The following is a 21,259-nucleotide window of genomic DNA, read 5'->3' on the forward strand; positions in this document are numbered from 1 at the left end:
ATGTGTGTGTGTACGCGCACGCCCGCCGCGCCGGGGCCACCACCTCAAGAGAGAGAGTGTGTGTGTGCGCGCGATTAAAACTGACGGAGTGTCCCTTGGGAATCTACACCACCGAGCAGCGCGAACTCCCCTTCGTCGTCGTTGAGCGAGCCGCTGAGCGAGGAAGAGTCCGGAAAGCATACGAGACGAGCCCGCAAAGACGACGACGACGACGAGGCCGAGGAGGACCCGATGCTGATCACACGCGGCGCGCGAAGCAAACAGAAGGCCGCCGAGGAGGACAATGTAGATGAGCTACAAGACGACGAGGAGGATGCAGAGGGTGAGGAAGAGGACGCAGAGGGAGAGGAGGAAGAGGAAGAGGAGGAAGAGACGGCTGCGGATGGACGAGACGACGACGATGACGACGATGCGATGGAAGACGAGGAAGACGAGGAAGAGGAAGACGAGGTCGAAGACGACGAAGAGGAAGAGGCGGAAGATCTCGAGGCTGGCGATGGCGATGACTATTCTGACGAAGAGGTGGATGCGACCAGGGCTGTAAAGGGTTCCAGACGCAAGCCTCCGGCACGAGCTGCAGCTACGAGCGCAAAGGGAGCCTCTGGCGCGCGCAAGCGAAGAACGGCCATGAGCGAGGCCAGTGCTAGCCCAAGCCCGGCCCAAAGCAAAGGTACAGCGACAGCAAGGAACAAGAAGAAGATCACAATCCGGCTCAGCCCAGGAAAGAAGAAAGGCACAGGTTCAACGCCAGGCAGGAAGGCAACATCCAAGAGGGCAGCGACTACCGCTGCAAAAGGAAGATTATCGACATTGAAAAGGGCCGCGGCGAGAGGCGTGAGCGCTTCGGAAGACGAGGAAGAAGAAGAGGAGGAGGAATTGGATGACGACGACGAAGAAGAGCAGGATGACATCCAGGCCGGCTCGGATGCCTCGGACGAAGATTTTGCAAACGTGGCCCTGTCCTTGCCCAAGACGGCGAGGCAACGAGCAAAAGAGGCCGGCAGCGGTGGAGACCAATCCAGTGAGCTCATGGAGCTGCCCGCCGAATCCAAAAAGCAGAAGCTTTCCGAGTCCGAGCTGGCCCTGCGCAGGTCTGAGTTGGCCCGAAAGCGGCGCAATCAGACGGAGAAGAAGCTCGAAGACGACAAAATCGAGACCATCAATCGCCTCCTCAAGAAGCAAGTCTCGAGGCGGTCCAACCGAGAGGGCAACAACGCTGTTGCAGATGATTCAGACGCAGAGGAAACGAGCGAGAGCGGGGCCGTGGAGAAGCAGGGCAAGAGAAAGCGGACCCCTAGCCCGACGGCGGAGGATCTCAAGAACCGCCCGAGACCGTACTTTCGCTATGTCTCGAGAGCGGACGGGGCCACACTGAGTATCCCACCTGTTGGCTCGGAGCCAGAAGACCAAAGTTACCTCCTCAAGTTCAACAGTGCATTTGGACAGGCCGTCGGTAGCACATCTTGAAGCTGTACATGCAACCCTTGACTACTCTCCTCCTTCAATTTACTCATACACACTTTCAGGCCCTTGCTGCTGCTTTTGAGCGACCATGTGGACGGAGCGGGAATCTAATGTATGGCTTCCGAGGTAAGAACGGTGAGAGAAATGTACAAGCGAGATGGTGGCTGAGGTGAGCGCGATGTCGTGTAGATCACTCTCCCGACAAGTCCAAGTCGCGATAAACGGATTCGTCGCTGTTCGTCGGCGTCTTGAAGGCGTGGGGGAGGTGCCTCATGAGGGGGTACAAGCCATCATGCAGCTTTGTTCTTCTCTTCATGGCCGTGATGAGCTGCTCAGAGAATTGAGGGCGGATCGGCCCTGCATGCCTTGTTTCGGTAGTCGACCCACCCGGTGTCCCGACGCTGGCTGGCATCGAGGCATCGTGCGCAAGATCAGAGCTCGGTGCTCCCCCAGGCGTTCCCGGACCACTGGAAGCCGCTGCCGTCGCCGCGGCTACAAGAGAGTTTGTCGCACTCGACGAGCCCGGAGGCCCGCTCGAAGATGAGGAGGGAGCTCCACCGCTATGTCCAGCGCCGCCCTTTTTCTTCTTCTGCGCCTGCAAACTCTTTCGGATCTGCGCTTGCCTCTTCATCCATCCCTGCTCGATCTCCCTCTCGGTCGTGTTGAGCGCAGTCATGTAATCCTGCCAGGCCAACCGATCATGTGCGATTTTGAAAAGCCGCGATTTTCGCAGTTCGTTGATTCTCATCTGTCGACGAAGGGCTCGTTGCACTTGTCGCAACGTCGAAGAGATCTCGTCATCGGTCCGATTGGACCAGTCTACGTCTGCATCTCCAGTGCCAGTACCAACAACACCGGTCAAGCTCCCCGTTGCCGGCACGACGTCTAAGGCCTTTAATTCTCGCCGAATCCGTTCTTCAAATTCAGCCATGTCCTGACTTCGGCTTGCCCCTTCGCCTCCTTCTCCATGGTGCCCGTTCAAGACAAGGCCTCCCGCTGAGCTGTTCCCCATGTCCATTGCCACACCATTGGACGAAAGGTCGGAGCCATGGGCGCCGCCATTGCCGCTGCTCGTGCTGACGCTGGTCGGCAGTAAAGCGGCGATCAATCGCTCGGTGAATGGTCCTCCACGCGCATCCTCCTGCGCCGTACCAAAGACATGCTCATCACGCATATGTCGTGGATCGAACTTGGGCGCAGGCTCGATTGCCAGCTGATTGAGTCCGCTCCTGCTCTTGGCATGGACTCCGTTCGGCCCTACCGACCCTGCTGCTGAGGTCCCGACTCCATTCGCTCCTGGACGGACCGAGGATGCTCCTAGCGTTGAAAAGGTCGAAGAACCTGGGGTCGGAGGGTAGCCCAGTGCAGCAGCAGACGCGCTGCTCGTATCCTCTTCCTCCCACACCTCACTGTAATGCCTTCCAAGTGGTGGAATCTGAAAAGGCTCCATGTCTTCTGACTTGCTCGATAGCCACGCCAGATCCTCTTCGGTCATCGTCCTGAAGTAGGCGTCGACCCAGCTCTGAAAAGTGTGATGAGGCACTTGCTCTTGCTTCCGATCCCTTGCTCGCTGCACGGCCGTCTCCTTGACGATGGCTTGACCTGGCCCAGGTCCAGATGCAGCCGCAGCCACGGCCTCCAGTCTGTCCCTCTCCTTGTCTCTCTCGCGCCAATCCATCTTGGCAAAGTCAACGTCGACATCGTCCTGCTTCGTGGGGTAGGGCCTTGGTGGCTTTGTTGGCGCCAATTTCGGAACGAAGGTCTCTGGTGTCTTCTTCGGAAGCTCCCACATTGCCGCCTGAGACGCCTGAGCGGGTGTCATGGGGGTGGAGGCGACAGGAGAGTCGCCTCGAAACGTCGAGCCTCGCCGCAGGTGAGCCGACGCAGCCGAGTCTCGTCGTTGGTGCTGGGACGCTGTAGACGCAGTTGGATTGAGCTTAAGCTTGATGCCCAGGTTCGAGGATGAGGGTCCCGTAGAGCTGCTGGGCCCAGCATATAAGTTTGAGCCGAGGCCTCTCGCGCTGACATTGCTGTCGGTCGACGATGACTGTTGCTGGGGTTGGACATGCGATACTTGCTGCGGGTCTTGCTGGGGCTGGGCTTGCGAACCCGGTTTCTGGGAGCTTGGAGGCTGAGGCGAAGCAAATTCAGACGTCGACGAATCGTCTTGAGAATCTGCCGTCCCCAATCTTCCCCTTTTGTTGTTGTAGGTCCTTCCGGGTCGAGCCAGCGGAGCATCTTCCCAGACCATGTCCGAGTCCAGACCTGGACTGGCTTCGCTACCTTGCCTTGGGCCGCTACTCTGGGCACCTGTGCTCGCTTCTCGCTTGACCTTGCTCTTGCGAGGCTTGCCTCCCACATTGGCCCCAGACCCCGTGCCAACCCCTTGTGAAGCCGACGCGGACAGTGGGGCCAATGGAGGCGCCGACACTGGTGCTGGTGACGCCGAGGGGCCCGGTGTGATGACCCGCGATGGCGGTGAGGCCAGGCTCCCTGGTTTTGGCTTTGGCTTGCTCGCTGAGCCAGAAGCGGAAACATTTGAGATCGAGCGGGCTTTTGAAAGGGGAAGTCTACCCTTGGAGATGTCATCTTGGTCCTTCACCAGACGCGCACTTCGCTGCTCGGTCTCTGCACGTAGGCTCAAGAGGCTGGCGTGAAGCTCCTTGAGATTTTGTATCGGTGGGATCCCATCTTGAGATGCAAGGGCATGCACCAGAGCAGCTGAAGACGATGACGAAGAAGATCGCTGCGCCAATTCCCGAGACGGGCTGGGCGAAGGTCGCTGTGACGAGGGCATCACGCGTGCAAAGCTCTCCCTACTCCTCCTCTCTTTACGGCGACGTGTTGTCAGAGAAGCTTCCCATTCATATGCGGCCCAACGTCAGTGTCGTCCTCGTATGCCGCGGAAGCAACTTTCGACTGAGCCCAGCCGCCTTCTCTCTCCCTGACCCTCTCCAAGTGAGGAGGCACCAGTCGTTGTAGTCGTATCAACGAGAGCGATGCAGAGACTGAGCAATCGTTTGTCTGCGCAATATAGTTCCAATCTTCGTTGTCTTTGTCGCTCCTTTTTCGCAGGTTGTGATGGTGTTGGAAGTGAGATGGAAAGGATCAACCATCACGGGCCCCGGCCGAGAGAGACGTCAAAACAACAAATTTCAGGCGCGTCGGCAGAAGTGCAGCCAGCCTTCCCCTCACGCGCCTGCGTTAGCTTCCTCGCATACTGGACTAGCTCGTACCGCCGTAACAGCAAGCTCACTTCATCGTTGCCGTGTGGTTCACAGATCCTTTCCCCTTGGATTTCTTCATCCCCTAAGCCTAGGTCCTCCATTCACACTCTTTTCCTCCTTTCGCCGTCGCAATTTTTTGAAGAGAAGCTTGTTGAAACCTGTCAAAGTCGTTCAAAATCGATCCTCTCGGCTGTCTGCCAAAATGCTTCCCCTCTCAAGTGCCACGGTCTGTTGCCTTCTCTTTGTTGGATCAGCAAGTCAAACCGTAGGCCCTTTCGCTTCAGGAGTGAGGTCACAAGAGGAAAGCATACAAAGTCTTCATGATCAAAATGCCGCAAAACAAGCGTCGACAGGTACATTGCTACCTCTGTGCTCAATTCCACCTACTGACCCCAAGTTTCTGCACAGAAGCATCACCCCTGGACCTCTCTTCAAGCGAATTCGAAGCAATCTTCTCTCATCGAGGTGAGCTGAGCACAATTTGAACGCATACATAGCGCGTCAGCACGTCAGAGCTCATCGTGTAGTCCCATCTTTCAGCCTCCCATCACCTTCAGCTTCTCAGTTCCAGGTCAGACTGCTTCCGAGAAGCGTCTACAAGAATACAAACCCGATGTGGTCAAGATTTGGAGATGGATCAATACGAGAGGGTGCAAGGTGCGCGCGGATCTGGGACAGACCGCACCTGCCTGCAATTGCCTTTCTGAACTCGGTTTTGTCTAGCCGCCGTCGAGATGACAAAGTGCGAGATTGGGACAGCCGGTCTGTCGCCTCCTATGGAGTGCCAGAAGATGACAGGCACCAGCGGTCAAGCTCTTTGCGTCGAGTGAGTTGCAACAGTCTTCTGCCGGACTGAGTATCGCTGAGCTGCTCGCCGCCTAGAGCACTTTCGCGTTCGTCCCAATTTTGGTCGTCGTACTCGGGCTATCTTCGCGAGATCAGCTCGCTCTGTTTTGCTTTTCAGAGATTACGCGACATTGGTCAGTCATGAGTTGTTGCGTCGTAACACTGTGCGTATTGACTCGCGGGGCACCACAGATACGGCAAGGAGCATCTACGCTAGGATCACCAAAGAGAAGTCAAGCTTGCTGGAGTTGCTGCAGAGGCAGGCAAAGGCTACTGTCCGTAGTCAAGAGGCAGCTGCGGCGGCCTGGGAAGATCAGCACGATATTCTACGAGGGCATAGAGAGAACTACTCGGATCACATTGATGTGAGCTTGGGAAGAGAACCAATACGGGACAACGAAGTTCACACTATTCTATAGATGATCAGAACGTTCTCAGGCGAGCTGAGCGAAGTGCTCAAGACCTTTCAAGCTGTACTCTCCTCGCAGGCAACGATTCCGGAGCTCTTTTCAGAGCAAGGAGCGAAGCAAGTGAGCTTGATCTCCGTACTAAAAGAACTTCTCAATTGATTGTCCCTCGCTTCGGACACAGGTCGAAGATGCAGTTCGACCTCGCGTCGATGGACTCCTCGATGACCTACAACAGGGTCTCAAGCTTCAGTTCGACAGATTTTCCTATGAGGTTGACGAGTCCATTCGACGGCAAAAGACACAGCTCGAAGAGAGCAGCAAAATGCTCGAGCATTCGGCAGGCGAATCAGCAGTTCAGTCAAGACGATACACCGAGAGCATGAATGAGGTCGCTAGAGCTTTTAGCATGATGATCTCAACAGTCTCGGCCACATCGGAAGGCTTCGAAGAGGAGCTGCAAGCGCTGAGCAGGTCTTCCAGAGAGCTTGCTGATCGACAGCTACATTCGACGATCACAATAAGGGACGTTCAACGATCAGCAGTGAATGAGCTAACAATGACGGTGAACGAGCTTGTACAGTCTGCTCGAGAAGCCACTATTCTGCTCAATGCATCCAACAAAGCAGCCCGTCAGGCTATGGGTGGATCGACCTCCTTTCTGTTCCAATTGATCCAATTCGCTAGCGGTCGGGCAAGCAATGAACAAGCAGCAAGCGGCGAGACGAGCCAGTCAATCAGCGACGTCTACGGGAGCTTGACTTCACTGATTGTCCCCGCCCTCTCCCAACGTGAGTTGGATCGATACGGCTACAATATCTCTGCTGATTCTCAACTGCCTCGTTGCAGCTGAGCTCACTTCCCTTCTGCCCTCTGGTGGCTTGGCAAGAAGCATGGCTCATCTGGCTATATTCTTCATCGTTGTCCTGAGCCGCGTTCTCTTGGCCATCTTCAAAGCTCTGATGGTTCGTTGAAGGTCTCCTGATATCATTCGCGGTTGCAGGAGGCTGAGAATTCGTTAATAGATCGCGCTACTTCTCTTTGGAGCATTGTCATCACGGCTCTTCCGTGCCGCGCTGAACAATCTCGGTGGCCGGAGGAGGTACTCTATCTTTTCCGCCATGATCGACGAGCAAGAAGAATTCGAAGTCGAGGCGCTGCTTCCGATGGAAGCGATGTCTCAGGAGGTGGGGAATGGGTTCCGGCGTCTCGCGAAGCAAAGGTATATAACCGAGCCTGAAGATCAATCATCTTCGACCACTTGGTCTAATTCGAGAGCTGAAAGGTGTACGCACCATCTCTTACGCTACACTTCGATCAACCATCGGAGAGCAAGCACTGACCGCATGTCTTCACCATCCTTTGAATCGCCCATGAGGTGCCACCCCGCAGCTCATCTGCATGACTTCCACCACCGCGACATGCAGACTATGACCCACCCATACAATACGCACCAGCTCTAGTCACCACATTGATTATGTTGAGACTGTCAGATACTTGTACAAATGATCGGATATAGGTGGAGGGAATGGAGTGTCTACAGCTCGATCTTGTCGCTCCCGATGGCCTTGACGGCTGCACCCAGTCCGCTGCTGACGCCCGCCCAGTCTTTACCGGCGAAGGCGGCACCGCCGACTTGAATGGCCGGTGTCGACATTGCGCCTGCAAGGGAAGAGGAGGTCGAAGAGCTTGAAGATGAAGCATCTATCGAGCCGAAAAGATAGTAGGTCGTCCGAGAGATAATGAAGCGAAGATTGGAGGGTAGGTGGAAGATGAGGCTGTACCACAGCAGCGAAGAGATGAAAATCATGATCATCCCTTGAATTGGCCCAGCTCAGTCAGCCCCTACCTGCTCTCTGCGCTCAACGAACGCAGACTCACAAAAGAGGGCCTTTTCCCAAAATTCGAGCATGTAGAGGCCAAAGGTGCAGTTGAACCAGGTGACGAGCTTCCAAAGCGGCGTCTCGAGGGGCGAGCAGCATCTCCGAGCAAACGAGCGGTGTTGTTGGCTTGCGGACCTTTCCGTCATCGCGTCTGTTCTCTCGCACCTCTCTGCTTGCGTCAAATGATGGTGGTGGTGATACGAGGAAGAGGAAGGGAGGAGTTACAGTGCCGATGGGATGAGGTTGCGCCAAACAATTCCGATAAAATAGAAAAAAGAATCCGTCTTTTTGGGTTTAGACTAAAAAGAGAGGCACCATGTTTAAAATTCTTGTCATTTATCCGGCATCTGTCATCCGACGAAACCCAAACACGTGTTTACCAATTTCCGACGCGTTTTGGCCCACCAACAACACTTCGCCAGACACCAACACTAACGACAACTGGGACGAGGATCGTCTTGAGAAGATGCCGGCCGCGACAGCATCGGCATCGAGCCTGGTCGAAAACCTCGGCAAAACGCTGCCGCCGCACTTTCAGCAGGCGCAAGCGACGCTGGCAAACCACCGAAAGAACATTGTCTCGCTGCATCGGCTTCATGCATCGTGCGCGACGCTGACCCAGGACACGCCAAAGGGGACCAAGCTCGTCGGCGAGAAAGCATTCAACGATGTGTTCTTGGCCTGCTTGAACCGAGTGCTGGGTGTCAAAAGAGGGGTAGCCAATGCAGATCGAACGATCAAATTTGTTGCGGGCTACTGTACCTGTGAGTCACCTTTCTCTTTCGTGTCCAAAAAAACCGCTGACTGTCTGTTACAGATGCCCAAGAGCAGTTCAGGCTGGCGCTCCGAGCAGCGAACAAAGGGGCTGGCGCAGAGACAGAAGATGACGAGGAAGAAGAGGACACGACGGCGACGCGCTTTGTAACGATCCTTCTCAAGCATCTTCTCCGCGGATTCGGAGCCAAGAACAAGAATGTCAGGCTGCGCTGCTGCCAGACTGTCGCGCTCCTCATCAATGGGCTCGAATCGATGGACGACGACCTCTTTGAAGCGCTCAAAGGTGCGCTTCTCGTTCGCGCCAAGGATCGCGAGTCCAGCGTTCGTGTACAAGCTGTCGTCGCGCTCGCCAAGCTTCAAGGCGCGGAGGGCGACGATGGGGACGACTTGGATGATGGAGACGCTACCAACATCACCTCAGTCCTTCTTCGCGTTTTGCAATACGATCCAAGTGCAGAGGTCCGTCGCGCCGCTCTCTTTAACCTCCCGACCAGCCAGAAGACACTGCCCTTCATTCTTGAGCGGCTTCGCGATGTCGACACCGTCAACCGCCGGTGTCTGTACCTCGGAAGCCTTTCGAATGCCGTCCTCGAGCAATCTTCGTGCAGCGCCAAGCTGGGTCCAGAAGACTGGGCCCACGTCGTCCGAACAGGCCTTGGCGAGCGCGAGGAAAGCGTAGTGCGGGCAGTCAAGAAGCTCATGGCCAGCTGGATTGATGCAGCTTCTTCCTCGGCAAAGGATCCCCTCGATTCTTTTCTGACACGATTCGACGTCCTGCGTTCACCCGAGGTCACTGCTTCAGCTCTGAAGGCCGTCTTCGAGGTGCGACCTACTCTTCTTGACGCAATTGCATTTGACGACGACTTCTGGAGCAACTTGACAGCAGAAAGAGCCTTTGTTGCCCGGCAGTTTGTCGATCACTGCAAGTCTTCCCTGGGAAGGGACGGCGAGCGCCGCATGGAAGAAGCGATGCCTCTAGTCACTGCGCTCGCCTTTCGAACACAGGCAGCGTGGGCCTCTCTTTTGGAGAAGCTGGAGGAAGGAGGGCAAGAAGAAGATGCAGACATCCTTATCCGCCAGTCCATTCTCGATTCACTGCTCCACGTCTCTATGTCGGCAGACTACGGCGACGAAATTGGCCGCCGTAAGATGTTCGGCCTCGTTCGCGACATGATCTCGAGCCCAGTGCTGCCGCAGCCCGTCATTGAGCCGTGCCTCGACGTGCTGCTCAAGCTGAGCGCGGGTCAGCGTGACTTTGTTCGCATCGTCGTCGAAATCGTCAACGAGATGTGGGATCTCGATGGAGAGGCTGATGGCCAGGACAACAGCGACGAGGACGAGGATGAAGACGATGAAGCAGAGGTTGAAGATCAAATCTTGAATGGAGGCGCAAGTCCGACGAAGCGGAGCACAGGAGGACGCACAACAGCACTCAGCCCAGAGGAAGCTCAAGTAGCTGTGAGAAGGCTCGTCATCGTCCGTGGGATGCTTGAACGGGTGGCGGGAGGGATGCAGGAGAACACGGCCATGCACGGTCTCGTCTCGCAGCTCATCGCACCCGCTGTCAAGTCCAAGGACGAATCCATCCGACAGCAAGGTCTTGCCTGCCTGACACTCTGCTGCCTCCTCGACGCCAAGCTGGCCTTGAATACGTTTGGCCTTTTCCTGCAACAAATGCAAGAAGCCCAGGGTCTCGTACGCTTGACATCGGTACGCGCAGTATTCGACAGCCTGACGGTACATGGCATTCCATATCTATGCCGACCACAGGTGGCTGCGGCAGGTGGCGGGCCAGAGGCTGTTGCTATGGTGCATGCGCAGATGGTCAACTTCCTCCTCAGCCTCTTAGAGGATGAAGACATCGACGTGCAGGCCACGGCAGCCGAAGGCATGGCCAAGCTCATGCTGGCGGGCATCGTCGAGGACGATGATGCACTTCGAAGCTTGGTCCTCGTCTACATGAGCCCGGAGACGACAAACAACCAGGCACTGAGACAGTGCTTGAGCTACTTCTTGCCCGTGTACTGCTTCTCGAGCGCAGCTTGTCAGCGCCGCCTGCAGAGGGTAAATGTCTCGCACTACAGGAAAGGAAGAAGGTACCGATCGCTGACTTTGCTGCTCCATTTTGTCAGGTCTTCCTTCCCATCCTTCAGGTGCTCACGGAGGTCTACTATGAGCGGGACGAAAGCACGCAGGACATGGTGACGCCCTTGCAAGTCGGCCTCCAGCTCGTGGAATGGACCGACCCGACCAAGGTTCACTCAACCTCTGTCGTGGACCAGACGATCCATCTGGGCGTCGCCATGGACCTGATCCGGGCGCTGTACAAGGTCGAAGACAAAGAAGAGCGGAAGGTCATGGTCCAGCTCCTCGGCCGGCTCTACCTTCCACCGCAAGAAGAAGAAGAATCAAGTACGGGTCCGACTGTTGTCGTGGAAAAGGAGAAGGCCGCGGTGCTCGTTCTCTTGATGGCGACGCTCAAATTCGTGAGGATCTTTTCTCTCGAAGCAATGTGCCTTTCTTTCGCTAACTCTTCTCTTTCTGCAGAATCTTCCGCTGGAGGATGCAACGTCGCGCAACGCATTCGACAAGTTCGAGACAGCATTGCGCAAGCGGTACCCCGCCTCGCTCGAATACCTTGGCGAGGACGAGTGGTGGAAGTCGGACTCTGGCGAGGACGAGGAAGAAGAAGGGAGCGAGGCACTGGCGGGCGTCAAGGCTTTCTGGACCCAGTGCGGCCTGGACCAGGACAGGTGGGTCGCGAATGCGCCAGCGGCGGGCACTGGCGGAGGAGCGAGGAAGCGATCAACGAGGAGCGCGTCGACGACGGCGGGAACTCCAGCCCGGAGAAGCACCAGAGCTGCGGCCACCAGACCGACGAGAGGAAATGCTAGAAAGGAGGAGGAAGATAGTGACGGGGAAGGAGATGAACTTGAGGAGGAGGACGGAGCTGAGAGCATTGTGGACGAGGGTGAAGAGGAAGACGAGGAGGAAGACGATGATGAGTGAAGGAACGAGCCAAGTACGGCACTCTCTGTTTCGTATGTAATTGTATGATTGAGAAGTCCAGACCGTCAAAAGCCAACGGAAGGTACGGAGAGATGAAGAAGCTGGTCGTCATGAGTGATGAGAAAGACAAGAGAGACAAAGGAGAAATAGAAAGATGTGAAAGGAAGTTTCAAGTCTCCTTCTCGAAGCTAACAAAGACCAAGTCATAATCTTCGAACTCGTAGGCAATCCGATCAGTCCTCTTGTAGCCCTTGAGCGAAAGGCCATGGAGAATCGTGCCCTGGTCCTTGGTGCTGCTATCGTCGTCGACCTCGACAGCGTCCTGCTGGGTACTGCTGTCAAAAAGAGTGACGCTAAGCTTGCCAGGCTGGAAGATGCCAACAACGCGCGTGATGAGGCTCTTGAGGTCCTTTACGTCCTGCTCGTTGCTGATGTGCTTGACTGGTCCAGCATTTGTCGTCGTTGTCGCAGTTGTGCTGCCGTGGGACTGCTGGCTGGAAAGAGATTCGACACGGACATTCGTCTCGAAAGATGCGTAGCTGCTGCCTTCTTCGGGCGTGACGTGCACCGTCCAGTACCCCTCTTCGCTAGCAGAGGTGCCTGCGTAGTTCTGCTTCACAACGGCATTGGCACTGAATCCACAGGGCTCAAAGGCAAATGCGTCGACGGTCGTGTTGTTGAAGAGGCCCGACAGACCGACTTCATCAGACACTTGGCTTCCAAGGACGTGGCCCCTGTCCTTGATGGCGTCCTCTCCTTCCTCATTGGGAAAGACGAAGCGAGAGCATGAAGTCGGGCTGAGATGGGTCATGAGGATCTCCAAAGTCTGGTCGGAGTCCGACTCGGTGCGGCTGACGGTCGTCTGAACGGGCATCGCAGCAGGCGGGAGAGGAGCGGAAGGGACTGGCGCCGTCATGTACAAGAGCCAGTGGTCTCCGTTCATCTTGCCGACGGTGTAGGCGGACCCATAATCTGGAAACAACGATGTCAGAAGAGCGCTCCTAGGCATGTAGGCATCAAGTGCCACACTCACCAAAGAAGCGGTCCAGCACAGCGACCTCGAGCATCCAGTCCTTGTGAGGGCCCTTCTGTCGTTCGGGAAACATAAACGACTTGCGCGAGTAGAAACACCTCTTGACCACATCGCCGAGCCTCTTCTCGACGGTCTCGTGCCTTGCCTGGAGACGAGACGTGTTGGGCGTCGTGGGCAAGGCGGCGGACAGGTCTGGGTGGAGCATAGACATGGCAATGCGCAACAGGCGCTCGAGGCCCAAGAGCAGAGTCGTCGTGCCGCAAGTCTTGAGGATAATTTTGTGCGCAAAGACAAACATCGACGATTCGCTGCAATCAAGAGTCAGCTCGAGTGATCGAAGGATCACGCTGAGAGCGAGACAAGAAACCCACCTGAGCAGATACGCATCGACGTCGCGGCCCTTCACCACGCTGAGAACCTTGCACTTGACAATGTCCAACATATCTTCCCAGACGCCTCGGTCAACGACGCGGAGACCTTTGCCTACTTCCGATTCGCTGTCGGCAAACCAAAGCTCGAGGAGCTTTTCGGGTCCTTCAAAGGGCCCTTGGGGTTCTTCGTCGGCGGACACAGCAGCCGACGTGGCAGCTGATGGAATTTTGATGCTGGCGGCGACCACATCGGTGCAGTCGTGACCACGAGCCACGCTGGCATGCTTTGTGTAGGCGTCATCCATGGCAATGGAAGGGGCCATTGCTTGTGAGAGAGTCAAATCTTATGGAGGGGCAGGTGTGTCGATGCTAGGGCGGAGCGGCAATGTCGGGCGCTTTCGTTGTTGGTCGGCCTGGCTCGGCGTGCGGGTAAAGAACGTGGAAGGAAATGCTTGTCTTTGGTGAGAATGAAATCTGAATGGCGCTTGGCCGTCGTCGTGAGTCTATACTATAGCCACTATTATCTGGATCGTCGGTTGTCATGGGAGGCGAGCGAGGGGCTCAATCGTGCAGATGCGGTTTGGGCGTGGGACCGACAGCTTGGCTGCTCTGGTCTCACTGAGGAAAAGGCTATTGCGAAAGAGCGCTGAGGGCTGTGTGTTCTCTAGTCTTTGCGGCAACGTAGAGAGTGGTGCTTGCAGAGTCGATTGCTGATGCTGTCGATGGGTGAGGAAACAGGAACCACAGTGGGGGGAGGAGAGGAAGAAAGGTCCAGGCACTAAGGGGAAAAAAATTTCTCGTTTATCGCGCGTGGCCACAGACAAGCCACCGCCGCCGCCCATGAATCGAAATTGGATCAGAAGAGGTGAACGGCGTCCGTGCGACTGCAGGTTCCATCACCATGGCCGCTCCTCTCTACAGTGAGTCCTGAGCAATGGAGGGCCACGACGATTCGCTGCCTCAAGCAAGCCAGCTGACGAGTTCCTCCTACCTCAGCGACGGCCTCGGGCCAGCTCTACCATGCGTGAGTAGACCGTTCTGCTCCTTTTTGTGGTCTTATCTGACAACGCTAGCGCGACTTCAGTGGCAAGATCTTGATCGCAACAGTCGGCCTTCCAGGTGAGTGACGCAAGAGCATGCAAAGGTAGATATACTGGCATCTGCTGACAACAATCATCACGACCACAGCTCGTGGCAAGACGCATCTGTCGCATGCTCTCGAACGCTATCTGCGCTGGCTTGGTGTCCGATGCGCCGTTCTGTCATTGGGCGACTATCGCCGCAAGGTTCTCGGTGGCGCTGAAAAGGTGCCTGCCGACTACTTTAAGTCAGGTCCAAAGAGCGCAGAGACGGAAGCGTTACGGAAGCGCATCTTAGATGATTTCGATGCGCAAGTGGTAGACTTCTTCAAATCAGGCGGTCAGGTTGTCATCTACGACGCCAACAATGGCACCCAGGCGAGGAGGATGGCTATTCGGGAGACATTCGGCAAAGGTCTAGGGATTCATGTCATGTTCCTAGGTGCGTCTTCTAAAGCATATTGACCGCATGTAACGCTGATGGATGTCTCGACGACAGAGAGCATTTGTACAGACCAGGCTATCGTCGAAGCGAACATCAGAAGCGTGAAGATTTCGAGCCCCGATGTGAGTTGGCTTTTGACACGGTCAAACTTTCATACAAAGCTCATTGCCCTCTCAAGTACGGATCATGGGATCCAGAAAACGCTGTCAAAGACTTCAAGAACCGAATTAAAGGACACGAAGGTGAATCAAAGACCAGACTGAGACTGAGGCTCTCTGCTCACTGTATGTCCGGTAACAGCTTTCTACGAGCCGATCGAGCAGCCATCTTTCCCCTACATCAAGGTCATCAATGTCGGCCAGCAGATCATTGTCAACAACATTCAGGGTTACCTGCAGTCGCGAGTCGTCTTCTTCTTGATGAATATTCACAATCGACAAAGGACCATCTACCTGGCGCGAGCAGGCGAGGCGCTGATCGAGCACCTGTACAAGGCCGATGCCGACCTCAGCTCGCTCGGCTGGGAGTACGCCGAGAAGCTTTGCGAATATGTGCAGGAGGTGCGGCACCAGAGAAAAGAGGCGAGCTTGGAGCGAGCAAAGGGAGGTGTCATGACACCGGGAGGCCATGAGCCTGGCACTGGTCCAGGAGAGGAGGGACGACCATTGGAGGTGAGTCAAGACCCGGCTTGAGGGAAACACTCAACCTTACTGACTTCAACCGGCAAGGTCTGGACGTCTGCCCGACGCCGATCGTCGCACACGGCACTGCCATTCACCGAACGGGGCTACCGGGTCATCGAGAGGTCGCAATTAAGCGAGATGAATCCCGGCATAGTCGACGGAATGAGTGTGGACGAGATCAAGGCACGCTTTCCTGATGAATGGGAAAAGAAGCTCAACGAGGTTGGTTTCTTGTCTCTCCAGGAAGACAGGTCGAGTGCTGACTGCGTCCAATAGCCCTACTCGCATCGCTTTCCCCGAGCGGAAAGCTATCACGACCTATCGGTCCGTCTGGAGCCGATCATCTTCGAATTAGAGCGCGCGGCCGACGATGTTCTCATCATTGGCCAATCCTCTGTGCTTCGATGCCTTATCGCCTACCTCCAGGGACGCAAACCCAACGAGATCCCTCTGATTCAGGTTCACGAGGGTGACCTCATTGAGATTAGCCCGCAGGCATACGGCGTCAAGACGAACATCCTACCGTGAGCATCAAGCCTGAAATAGGGCAATACTTCTCCTTCTGACTCTTTACCCGCTTCCACAGATTCTGGGATCCGGTCACTAAACGCAAAGAAAGGGATGAGGCGTACTTCCGAGGGAAGGATCAAGGTCAAGGATCGTTAGCCACCGACGAGGAAGATGAGGACGCTCATCACAACGAGATGCCTGACATCCACTCGCTACCTTTACATGCGCTTGAGGGTCAATCGTCTGATGCTCCCGAGCCGCTGGGATCTGCACTTGGTCTCGCCAAAGGACGTGAGCGCTCCGGTAGTGCCAGCTCAAGCAGCACAGCGTCTGGTGGGCGCAGTGCTCGGCAAGACGATGTCAACAAAACTTTGACCGCCGAAGACTACGATCGCCTGTCCAAGGATGAGCGCAGCACTTACGATGCCCGGCAAGCTGAAAAGGAGGCAAAGGAGCAGGCTGGGCTTCCCTACCAGTGGAGTCAGACGCTCGACTCTGTCAGCCTCACCTTTGGTGTTCCGTCCGGCACTCGGGGTAAAGACATCGGTGCAAGTCTCAAGCGCAAGTCGATTTCGTTTGGCCTCAAAGGACATGAGAGGAAAGTGGTAGACGGAGATCTGTTCGATACGATCAAGGAAGAAGACAGCACGTGGAGCGTGAGCGATGGCACCGTCGAGGTCCATCTTGAGAAAGTTTCGCGGGAGCGGTGGTGGCCCCATGTCCTCACAAAGGACCCGAAGATCGACACCACGAAGATCAACCCAGAGTCGAGCAAATTGAGTGATCTGGACGCAGAGTCACGCGCGATGGTCGAGAAGATGATGGTGAGTGTCACAGTCTAGACGTCTCGGAAGTCGCGGCTGACAGGCGTGTCGCAATAGTATGATAATCGGCAGAAGCAGATGGGAAAGCCCACCTCTGACGAAACAAAGAAGCTCGAGGTTTGTTTCCCCTATATTGCCTCCCCACCTCCTTGCTCGGAACTCACACTTTCACCGCCACAGGCCCTCGAGAAGTTCAAGAAGCAGCACCCCGAGATGGATTTCTCGAATGTCAAGATGACATGAATCGGAAATCAGAGGGAATTCTATGTTATTGCGAGCGGAAATTTGACTTTTGAGTGTGACTAGGAAACTCTCTTACTTCGCAACGATGCCAGCGAGTTCATCATAGCCGAGGGTGATGTTGAGGTTTTGAAGGCATTGTGTCGCGGCGCCCTTGAGCAGGTTGTCGAGTCCAGCAACGACGACGACGCGCTTCCCGCCAGAGTGGACCTGGAACCCCCCGATCTTGACGGCATGCTGGAGCGCAATGTCGTGCACCTCGGGCACTTTTGCTCCAATGTCGACAAGCTGGCCCTGGCCCTGGTAGAAGTCAAGGTAGAGCTGTTTGACGTCTTTTGCCGAGAGGCTCGCGTTGAGTGGGGCAGAGAGCGTCGAGATAATGCCCTGGAACCAGGGTGCGACGGCAGGGACGAATGCAAGGTCCTGCTGGCTGCTACTGCTGCTCCCCTGGTTCAGACGACCGAGGTGACGAGCGGCTTCTCGTTCATGGATGTGGTCGGTGAGGCTGTATGGGCGGACACCCCCCTGCAAGTCTTCTGGCGAGATCTTGGGCACCGTGGCGCCCTTCGTCTGGCTCTCGGTCGAGCCGGATGGCGCCGCCTTGGTTCCAGCGCCGCTGTAGCCGCTGATGCCAAAGACAGTCGGCGGTGCGGACGCATCGAGGTGGGGAAGAAGTGGAGCGATGAGAGCCTGGATCGACGTCGCATAACAGCCCGGATTAGAAATGAGCCGGGCGTCCCGGATGGCCGAGCGAGAATAGAGCTCTGCGTCGATGGGACAGTTAGCTCTTGAAATCACACCAGTGCAGGCCAGAGATTGCAGGGAAGAGGGGATCGTATTGCTTACAAGAGAGAGAGAAGACAAGAAGTATAAATCAGGCGTCTCTCTCCATGTATCCCCTCTTCCATTGACTATTCCCTTTACGACATCTTCTTCGCAGCTTCTATCATTCTTCTACTGACCTGGCAAGCCGTATGTCCAGCCATCCTCAAAACGGTAGTCTGCGCTCAAGTCCACAATCTTCGCGTGCCCGCCAGGCTGGTTCTTGCCGCCTTCCTGAACGGCCTCAACAAAGGGCTTGCAGACACCGTTGGGAAGGGCCATGATGTATGCGTCTGGAGGTGGGCCGTCGCCTCGGCCACTTGCCAGCTTCTTGAGGTCCTCGACGCCGATGTTGCTGTAGCGGACCTCTTCACGGTCATACCCTGGCAAGCGTTGACCGGCCAGCTCGCGGGACGAGACATGAGAGAGGCTCAGGTAAGGGTGTTGGTTCAGAAGAGAGACGAGGGCTTGGCCAGTGTAGCCGCGAGCGCCGATGAGGGCCACTCGCTTGGGCTCCGAAGTTGTGGCAGGGAGAGGCCCGCTCCTCTCGACGGCGGTAGCATAGCCCCTTTTTCCCTCAACAGTAGCCACCCTGGCTGCAGGTCTCCGGGCGCAGGTCGAAAAGGCACGGACTGCGTCGGGGCCCTTGGATGGCTTGGCTGCGTGAAGTGGCAGGTAAGCTCGCTCGATGCGGGCTTTCTCCTCGAGACTTCGAACGACTCGCTCAACCTCGGAGACGTCCTGAATGCCATAGTAGAAGAGGCTGCGACCGTTGCGCGAGAAGCTGCCATCGGCCCTCTCATAGTGCCAAGCTCGGTTCTCGTCGTCGGCGCGAGCGGTCCAGATGAGGCGCTTGTGATCCTTGCGGATCGAGTTCCAGACATTGTCAGTGACGCTGTTCAAAACGCCGTTCTTTGTCGAGACAAGCTTGGTGAGGATGGGGACCTCGCCCTCCGGTCGCGAGACAAAGGCGACGACGTCAAAGGGCTCGTCTCCGTAGATGGTGTACGGCTCTCGGCTGAGCTCCGAGAAGAACTGAGCGACCGACTTGCGACCCTCGCGGATTTCGTCGTCATTGGTCTTGAGAGCGTCACGGAGCCGCTCGGCGCCAACCTTTTCGATCGAGTCGTGCTTGTAAAGCTTGTAGCCCCTTTGGATCAAAGTACCGGCGCCGGAGTCGGTGAAAAGCTCCTTCTGAAGCTGGTCGACGGAGATGATGGCGACGGAAGAGGAGCGAGGAAGATGATCGAGGAGCTCCTTCATCTCTCGCAGCTTGAGCTTGGTGCCAAACTTGACCCATTCCTGCTTCATCAGCTCGTCGTATTCCTCATCGAGGTTGATCGTCTCGAGCAGCTCGTTAGTCTTGCCATGGAAGAGGCCGCCCTTCTCGTTGAGATAGACGATCTTGAGCGGCTCAAGCACCTTGGACAGCTCGCTGGCCGCGACGTCGGCATTAACATTGAGGATCTGTCCATCCTCCGTCTCGGCCAGACTGGTGAGGATGGGAAGGCAACCAGCCCTGATTGCGCTCTCAATGGGCTCCTTGTCCACCTTTTCGATCTTGCCCACGAGGCCGTACTTTTCCTTGTCGAGGTAGGATGCGGTAAAGGTGCCCAGCGGGATGGGTCGGGCGCGAGAACCCAGCGACTCCAGCTTCTCGACTAGCCGCTGGTTCTCCTCAAGAAAGACTTGACGAGCGACACGGAGCGTTCGTGCATCGGTGATTCGGATGCCGTCGATGTAGTCGGGCTCCACGCCCTCGCGCTCGAGAATCTCGTTCAGCTGAGGACCGGCACCGTGCAAGACGACGGGGTAAAGGCCGCTGTAGATATTAAAAGTCAGCTCCGACCATCATCAGCAACGGGGAAGGTAGGAGACAAGCGAGCCAGACTCACACTCGGTGGAGGAAGGAGAGGGAGAGGGCGAGCTCATCGAGCTGGTGCGTCAAAATGGCACCTCCAACCTTGAGGACGGCGAATTTGTTGGCAGCCGAGAAGATGCGAAGGTACCGCTCGACCTCCTTGCGCGAGGCGAGCGAATACAGCAGTCGGGTGATTGTTTCCCGATCCGTCGCATTCTCCTGACTGTTGGCCAGCGACGAGACGTGACGAGGAGAAGAGGGTACAGAACGAGGGAGGTGAAGGGGTGTCGCGACGGCCCTCCTTGCCAAGGTCTGCGCTGGCGATGTTGGGTTCCTCAGCAGACCACGGGCCAAGCGACCCGTTCGCTGGACCAAGAGACCCATGGCGAAAGTGACTGGAATCGAAGAGAAGTGAGATGCTCTTGAGCGAGTTGAGAAGAAGGGTGTGGGACGCTCTTCTCGCCTCGCTTGTGACTGTGCAGAGGTGGAGAGCGGCTCGCCCTTCACCCGTGAGAAGATTGTCGATGCCGATAACGAAGCTGCCAAACACGTGGAACAAGTCTTCATGCCACGACGTGTGACTCTTGGAATTTTTTTTACTCCATCGGCTTGGCGCCCCTGAGGTCACGTGATGAACACGTTGTCGTCCGCGTTGCACCACGGAGGAGATACAAGCGTCGTCTTTAGGTGACGTTACCTGGGCCCTGGTGGACAAGGAGAAGGAATCTTTGGAGAGACGGGACCTTTCTTATACGTCCAGCTCCATGAGAAGAGAGTAGCAGGACAACAAGTCCGCGCGCGGGACCGCACGGCAGTAAATAGGAATCAACGAAATCATGCACAGGATTCTTGTATCAAAATGAATTCTACTAATGACAGTGGTGCTACAAGTGGTGCTGCCACCGTGACTATACCAGACGAGGGTAAGCTCAACCATCGCGCCAAGGACGTTGGCACGACAAAGAGACCTCTCCGAGCTGTGAAGGAAGATGCAAGCGCAAGAACTTTAAGGAAAGGACAGAGCGGAAGCAGACCTCCGTAACGGCGGCCATTTTGAGAGTCTACAGATGAGCAAAGATTACAAGTTGCCACCTCCATTCGCCTTGGTCTTGCTCTCTGCTTCTTCATTGAAGCGAAGGCAGATACCATTGACGCACTGCCACCATGAGTCAGCTCTCCGCTCAAGGAAGGTGCTGGAAGAGGCTTGCAAACTCACATGCCTCTCATCGGTCGGTGTAGGGAATCCTTCGCCTTCGAAGACGTGGCCCAGGTGACTGTCGCAAGCGGCACATCGGATCTCGGTGCGCTTCATCCCGAAGGTCCAGTCTGACTTTCGGTTGACGGCACCAGGAATAGCATCAAAGAATGCCGGCCAGCCGCACCCGCTCTTGAACTTCGTGTCGGATCTGGTCACTCAGAATTAGCGTGCGAGGCCAAGGAGCAGGCGATTCCGGGACTGACTCACTTGTAGAGGGGCGTGTCGCAGGCGGCACAGGTATACACGCCGGGCTCCTTCTTGATCTCGTATTCGTGCGAGAAGCCCGGCTCGGTGCCATTCTCTCGAAGGACCTTGAACTGGGCCGGGGACAAGATCGTGCGCCACTCCTCCTGGGACTTGGCCTTGGGGAAGTTCCCGGGTGCTGATGCAGTCGAGGCGTTGGATCCCATCGTGGTGGCCGATGTGCTCAGTGAGGCGATTGGTGCTGATGAGAAAATAGGGCGTGAGAAGAGTGCCGATGCTGTGGTCAGAAGTAGCGGGTTGCGGGGGAGGCGCATGT

The 21,259-nt window shown here is 56.2% G+C and overlaps 9 protein-coding genes across 9 annotated transcripts; 4 read left to right on the forward strand and 5 right to left on the reverse strand.

Moving 5' to 3' along the window:
• The first annotated feature begins 1 nt into the window (after position 1).
• Positions 2 to 1,561, forward strand: FA10DRAFT_189463 (hypothetical protein). Its single transcript, XM_025518360.1, has 2 exons — position 2; positions 120 to 1,561. Exon 2 carries the CDS (start codon positions 232 to 234, stop codon positions 1,465 to 1,467), a length of 1,236 nt encoding a protein of 411 aa, XP_025374792.1. The 5' UTR covers position 2; positions 120 to 231; the 3' UTR covers positions 1,468 to 1,561.
• Positions 1,415 to 5,211, reverse strand: FA10DRAFT_304354 (hypothetical protein; the record flags this gene model as incomplete). The annotated part of the gene is made up of 2 exons (XM_025525344.1): positions 1,415 to 4,246; positions 5,185 to 5,211. The coding sequence occupies 2 exons, from the start codon at positions 5,209 to 5,211 to the stop codon at positions 1,655 to 1,657; spliced, it is 2,619 nt and encodes an 872-aa protein (XP_025374793.1). The 3' UTR covers positions 1,415 to 1,654.
• Positions 5,212 to 6,681: 1,470 nt separating this feature from the next.
• FA10DRAFT_189474 (hypothetical protein) lies at positions 6,682 to 7,444 on the forward strand. The gene is made up of 2 exons (XM_025518361.1): positions 6,682 to 6,909; positions 6,970 to 7,444. The coding sequence occupies exons 1-2, from the start codon at positions 6,838 to 6,840 to the stop codon at positions 7,405 to 7,407; spliced, it is 510 nt and encodes a 169-aa protein (XP_025374794.1). The 5' UTR covers positions 6,682 to 6,837; the 3' UTR covers positions 7,408 to 7,444.
• On the reverse strand, positions 7,409 to 8,071 carry FA10DRAFT_269549 (hypothetical protein). Its single transcript, XM_025522799.1, has 2 exons — positions 7,826 to 8,071; positions 7,409 to 7,762 (listed from the first exon to the last, which is right to left on the reverse strand). Exons 1-2 carry the CDS (start codon positions 7,971 to 7,973, stop codon positions 7,482 to 7,484), a joined length of 429 nt encoding a protein of 142 aa, XP_025374795.1. The 5' UTR covers positions 7,974 to 8,071; the 3' UTR covers positions 7,409 to 7,481.
• A 173-nt stretch (positions 8,072 to 8,244) lies between these two features.
• On the forward strand, positions 8,245 to 11,685 carry FA10DRAFT_256154 (hypothetical protein). The gene is made up of 4 exons (XM_025519798.1): positions 8,245 to 8,591; positions 8,645 to 10,668; positions 10,737 to 11,090; positions 11,152 to 11,685. Exons 1-4 carry the CDS (start codon positions 8,294 to 8,296, stop codon positions 11,611 to 11,613), a joined length of 3,138 nt encoding a protein of 1,045 aa, XP_025374796.1. The 5' UTR covers positions 8,245 to 8,293; the 3' UTR covers positions 11,614 to 11,685.
• Positions 11,674 to 13,510, reverse strand: FA10DRAFT_189489 (S-adenosylmethionine decarboxylase). The gene is made up of 3 exons (XM_025518362.1): positions 13,018 to 13,510; positions 12,647 to 12,954; positions 11,674 to 12,585 (listed from the first exon to the last, which is right to left on the reverse strand). The coding sequence occupies exons 1-3, from the start codon at positions 13,338 to 13,340 to the stop codon at positions 11,783 to 11,785; spliced, it is 1,434 nt and encodes a 477-aa protein (XP_025374797.1). The 5' UTR covers positions 13,341 to 13,510; the 3' UTR covers positions 11,674 to 11,782.
• Positions 13,511 to 13,918: 408 nt separating this feature from the next.
• Positions 13,919 to 16,900, forward strand: FA10DRAFT_281757 (6PF2K-domain-containing protein; the record flags this gene model as incomplete). The annotated part of the gene is made up of 12 exons (XM_025523715.1): positions 13,919 to 13,937; positions 13,983 to 14,041; positions 14,091 to 14,136; positions 14,206 to 14,538; positions 14,596 to 14,663; positions 14,720 to 14,783; positions 14,842 to 15,212; positions 15,270 to 15,446; positions 15,501 to 15,748; positions 15,811 to 16,558; positions 16,616 to 16,675; positions 16,739 to 16,900. 12 exons carry the CDS (start codon positions 13,919 to 13,921, stop codon positions 16,799 to 16,801), a joined length of 2,256 nt encoding a protein of 751 aa, XP_025374798.1. The 3' UTR covers positions 16,802 to 16,900.
• Positions 16,742 to 20,248, reverse strand: FA10DRAFT_269551 (bifunctional acetylglutamate kinase/N-acetyl-gamma-glutamyl-phosphate reductase). The gene is made up of 3 exons (XM_025522800.1): positions 19,516 to 20,248; positions 17,761 to 19,442; positions 16,742 to 17,562 (listed from the first exon to the last, which is right to left on the reverse strand). The coding sequence occupies exons 1-3, from the start codon at positions 19,863 to 19,865 to the stop codon at positions 16,874 to 16,876; spliced, it is 2,721 nt and encodes a 906-aa protein (XP_025374799.1). The 5' UTR covers positions 19,866 to 20,248; the 3' UTR covers positions 16,742 to 16,873.
• A 311-nt stretch (positions 20,249 to 20,559) lies between these two features.
• On the reverse strand, positions 20,560 to 21,149 carry FA10DRAFT_289022 (methionine sulfoxide reductase B; the record flags this gene model as incomplete). The annotated part of the gene is made up of 3 exons (XM_025524252.1): positions 20,560 to 20,637; positions 20,698 to 20,887; positions 20,947 to 21,149. The coding sequence occupies 3 exons, from the start codon at positions 21,147 to 21,149 to the stop codon at positions 20,560 to 20,562; spliced, it is 471 nt and encodes a 156-aa protein (XP_025374800.1).
• Between the last annotated feature and the right edge of the window lie 110 nt (positions 21,150 to 21,259).

This window comes from Acaromyces ingoldii (genome assembly GCF_003144295.1).
Source record: "Acaromyces ingoldii strain MCA 4198 unplaced genomic scaffold FA10scaffold_7, whole genome shotgun sequence".
Taxonomy (NCBI): Eukaryota; Fungi; Basidiomycota; class Exobasidiomycetes; order Exobasidiales; family Cryptobasidiaceae; genus Acaromyces; species Acaromyces ingoldii.

Bases quoted from the DNA above. Each gene is read 5' to 3' on its own strand.
- FA10DRAFT_189489 (XM_025518362.1), bottom strand. From the start codon at position 13,340: ATGGCCCCTTCCATTGCCATGGATGACGCCTACACAAAGCATGCCAGC. The intron at 12,955-13,017 runs GTGGGTTTCTTG...TCTTGATTGCAG, and splicing joins GTCGATGCGTATCTGCTCAG to CGAATCGTCGATGTTTGTCT. The intron at 12,586-12,646 runs GTGAGTGTGGCA...CGTTGTTTCCAG, and splicing joins TGTGCTGGACCGCTTCTTTG to ATTATGGGTCCGCCTACACC.
- FA10DRAFT_269551 (XM_025522800.1), bottom strand. From the start codon at position 19,865: ATGGGTCTCTTGGTCCAGCGAACGGGTCGCTTGGCCCGTGGTCTGCTG. The intron at 19,443-19,515 runs GTGAGTCTGGCT...TAATATCTACAG, and splicing joins CTCTCCTTCCTCCACCGAGT to CGGCCTTTACCCCGTCGTCT. The intron at 17,563-17,760 runs GTCAGTAGAAGA...CCATCGACGCAG, and splicing joins CTGGACATACGGCTTGCCAG to AGCTCTATTCTCGCTCGGCC.
- FA10DRAFT_256154 (XM_025519798.1), top strand. From the start codon at position 8,294: ATGCCGGCCGCGACAGCATCGGCATCGAGCCTGGTCGAAAACCTCGGC. The intron at 8,592-8,644 runs GTGAGTCACCTT...TGTCTGTTACAG, and splicing joins TGTTGCGGGCTACTGTACCT to ATGCCCAAGAGCAGTTCAGG. The intron at 11,091-11,151 runs GTGAGGATCTTT...CTCTTTCTGCAG, and splicing joins TGATGGCGACGCTCAAATTC to AATCTTCCGCTGGAGGATGC.
- FA10DRAFT_189463 (XM_025518360.1), top strand. From the start codon at position 232: ATGCTGATCACACGCGGCGCGCGAAGCAAACAGAAGGCCGCCGAGGAG.
- FA10DRAFT_269549 (XM_025522799.1), bottom strand. From the start codon at position 7,973: ATGACGGAAAGGTCCGCAAGCCAACAACACCGCTCGTTTGCTCGGAGA. The intron at 7,763-7,825 runs GTGAGTCTGCGT...GGCCAATTCAAG, and splicing joins TTGGGAAAAGGCCCTCTTTT to GGATGATCATGATTTTCATC.
- FA10DRAFT_189474 (XM_025518361.1), top strand. From the start codon at position 6,838: ATGGCTCATCTGGCTATATTCTTCATCGTTGTCCTGAGCCGCGTTCTC. The intron at 6,910-6,969 runs GTTCGTTGAAGG...ATTCGTTAATAG, and splicing joins CCATCTTCAAAGCTCTGATG to ATCGCGCTACTTCTCTTTGG.